This window comes from Fukomys damarensis, unplaced genomic scaffold (genome assembly GCF_012274545.1).
Source record: "Fukomys damarensis isolate Sample0158 unplaced genomic scaffold, DMR_v1.0_HiC HiC_scaffold_19, whole genome shotgun sequence".
NCBI lineage: Eukaryota > Metazoa > Chordata > Mammalia > Rodentia > Bathyergidae > Fukomys > Fukomys damarensis.
This window is the reverse complement of record NW_022900931.1, coordinates 61,384,648-61,387,976: the sequence shown is the minus strand read 5'-3', so window position 1 is coordinate 61,387,976 and position 3,329 is coordinate 61,384,648. Positions and strand designations below refer to the sequence as shown.

Sequence of the window (3,329 nt, the reverse complement as noted above, 5' to 3'; positions counted from 1 at the left end):
AGTTAAAACTTAGTTTGCAGACTCTTGTCTTACACATACACTGTGTCATGTGACAGAAACCCAAACTAATGGTGACTTAAATAAGAGAGGTTTATTTCTCTTAGGTAATGGTGTTGAAGTAGGCTGATATGAAGTGCTGTGTGAAGCCAAACAGAGACCCAGGCTCCTGCTACCTTGTTGCTCTGCCATCTCCCGTGTTGGTCCAAGATGACTGGGTGCCACACCCTCACGTCCCTTTCCCAGGTTTGAGAATTCTACCCAGGAATTCACTCCTAAAATGGCCATACCTAGCTGCAGGGAGTCTAGAAAATGTAACCCTTTTGGCTACTACCATGTGCCTAACAACACAGAGACAGCCTTCGGGTTTCTACTACACCCATCTCAACTGTGGGCTTAAAAACACATTGTCCAATCTGAATAGCCTGTGAGCTTTCTGTGCAGGACATCAGGCCATCTCTAGAGGCACAGCAGGTAGTGTTAGGGAGTAAAGCAGGCCTGGGGCATCTTATCTCCTGTCAGGGTGACACCTGCTGCTCAGCTCCAGCTTGGAGCTTCTGCTGTGCTGACCTTGTAGGCCCTGTGTTGGCGCCTTTCAGAGAGCTAAAATAGGATCGTAATGGGAGATCTCCCAGTGTTAGCCAGATAAAACATGGAACAGAAGGTCTCTCTGTTTGATACCAAATTAGTTTCCCTACAAGGCTAGGCTAACTCTGCCCTGCCCTCCCTCCACCCCACATCCTTATGTTCTCTAGTGTTTCCTGCTAAAAGCCAGAGCTCCCGGCTTAGATATTTGAATATGGATGTTTTGTTTTTTTAGATACCATTTCCATGAGCTTGTTCCTGCCATCTCTACATAGATAGAAAACATTATAGCCCGGCGTGATGGCACACGCCTGTAATTCTAGCACTTGGGAGGCTGAGGCAGGAGGATTGCTGTGAGTTCGAGACCAGCCTGGGCTACTTAGTGAGTTCCAGGTCAGTCTCAACTACATAGGAAGACCCTGTCTCAAAAAAACAAACAAACAAACAAACAAACAAACAAAAAAGAAAACATTATTGAGTGGAGGCCGGGGATTTAGTTCAGTGGTTCTGCCACCTGCCTTGCAAGCACAAGGTCCCAAGTTTGCTCCCTGGAACCAAATAAAACCCAAAAAACAAAAACATTATTGAGTGGAGAAGCCTGGCAGGGAGTGAGAGGAAGACAAGAACCAAATCGCAACCCCTATGTGACTTGGGGTCCAGCACCCAGGCTTGTTGTCCCATCACCACAGGCCCATGTGGCTCCAGGTCTGGAACTTAGCCAGCAGCTTTCTAGGCCAGCAGCACCTGCCCTCCATGCCGCCCACACAGGCACAGATCCAGGGCAGTTTGCTCCTGTGACCCATGGTATCCGTCAAAGGAAAAATTGAAGGTGATTACACAATCTGTAGCTGGTTATTTAACTGGGAATCAAGGAAACAAAAACGTTTCCCTCTTGCTGTCTTTCTTGCTCATTTTTTAAAACAAAAGAGCTTACAATTTAATTTCACTGTATCTCTAAAGGCCCCTTGTCCTCCAAAGACTGAAGCTCTAAAGAGAACTGTCTGAGTCCTATCTAATCAAGAGCCCTTTGCCTTCCCAGGGAGGGGAGTAAATCCCTCCAGGGCCCCCAGAAGGCCTGGGCCTCCTGTCATGCATGGGTCCCACCGGTCTCAGAGCCCCCACCACTGTGGAGAGCGCTTCAGTTACACTCAGAGCTCTCCCGAGCATGCCGAATGTAATGCTGATGGAGCCCTGCTTCCTGGGCGAAGTCCTGACCACACTCAGTGCAGGCAAAGGGGCCAGGAGGGGTGCAGGCCTTGTGCACCTGGCGGTGCTGCTTCAGAGAGGTCACCTGCCCAAAGGCTTTGCCACAGTCAGGACAAGGGAAGGGAGCCTGGGCAGGGGTGGGTGCATCTGGCAAGGAGAGCCTGGTGCCTGCGCCATGGCTGCGCTGGTGAGCAGTAAGGGCCTTGGAGGAGGGAAAGGATCGGGCGCAGGTGAAGCAGATGAAGAGGGCTCCCTGTAGCTTCTGGGCCACGAAGTCCGATGGGTGCTCCCGCTTCATGTGACGCTCCTGGAACTTGGAATCAGCGAAGGTGATGAGGCACTGGGTGCACTGCGGGGCCCCTAGGTGGCCTGTGGGATGTGGGGAGAGGTCGGGGGAGGCCAGCAGGAGTCTCCAGAACCTCCCAGGCCCCAGCGTCAGTCAACAACGCTCTGTGCTCTAGGCTCACAAGACTGCTACTGCTGGATAATGGCACAAAACTTTATTGGACCTAATTTATAGATGAGCAGAATGAGGCTCAGAGAGGTCAGGCAAGTTGCCCAGAGTCATGAGGCCGGGACATGAAATGGTGAAGCCAGGACAGGAAACCAGAGAGTCTGGCCAGCTGACAGAGCAGTCAGACTAGAACATGGCTGGAGACTGAACCCCACCTCCACCACTTCCTAGGTAGTCAAGTGTGACAGCTTCCTCATCCAGAAAATACCAGTATCTACTCCAAGGGTTGTTGGAAGAATAAGTTAATTTATATAAGTGCTTAGAGCAGTGTTGTACAATGTTCAATTATTACTACCGAGGCCGGAAAAGCAACCAGAGTATCTGGAAGCTGAGCTGACACAGCTAGGCCTTGGTGTTCTATTAAACATAAACAATTTAACAGAATATCACAAAACTTGAACATGTCTAAGCCATAAAAATAATCAAACCCTTAGCTGGGTGGTTCACGCCTGTAATCCCAGCACTCAGGAGGATGAGGCAGGAGGATCGCTGTGAGTTCGAGACCAGCCTGGGCTACATAGTGAGTTCCAGGTCAGTATCAACCACATAGTGAGACCCTGTCTCAAAAAACCAAAAAAAACCAACCAAACAAACAAACAAACAAACAAAAAACCCCTACCTTGGCTAACAGGAGAGACTGCTGTTCCAACAATCACAGCTTGAGCCTCTTTTCCTCCCTCCATCTACATAAGATTTATTAAGATAGCCAGTCAGAGAGAGTTGTCCCTGTCTTCCGGCACAAGCCTCTTTCTTTGAATCCTCATTCAAATTACCACAGACAATTCCAAATCCTATAAAGCCTTTTTAATACTCTCTTCCTGAGGAATTTTCAGTTCCCCTGTAGACTGTGTTACAATGAGCAGTAAGTCCAACTGGTTCAAGGCAGGTGTGTTCCCAGTTGGCCTGGCTGGAAGCCCTGACACCATGGTTGTTAAAAATTCCTAACCTCAGGCTGGGGATTTAGCTCAGTGGTTCGGTGGCCTGCCTTGCAAGCGCAAGGACCAGAGTTCGATCCCCGGTGCCAAAA

General features: G+C 49.5%; 1 protein-coding gene across 7 annotated transcripts in view; it reads right to left on the bottom strand.

Annotated features, from left to right (window-relative positions):
- Positions 1-1,104: 1,104 nt before the first annotated feature.
- The window catches only part of Znf576 (zinc finger protein 576), a 4,137-nt gene continuing 1,912 nt past the window's right edge, over positions 1,105-3,329 (bottom strand). For 6 of the 7 annotated variants that reach the window (XM_010623260.3, XM_010623266.3, XM_010623261.3 and 3 more), the window contains exon 3: positions 1,105-2,157. In XM_010623260.3, coding sequence (XP_010621562.1) covers positions 1,721-2,157 — 437 coding nt within the window. In that variant the 3' untranslated portion in view covers positions 1,105-1,720. Of the gene's footprint in view, positions 2,158-2,921; positions 2,986-3,329 lie in introns of all 7 variants that reach the window. The other variant, XM_010623267.3, reaches the window with a different exon arrangement.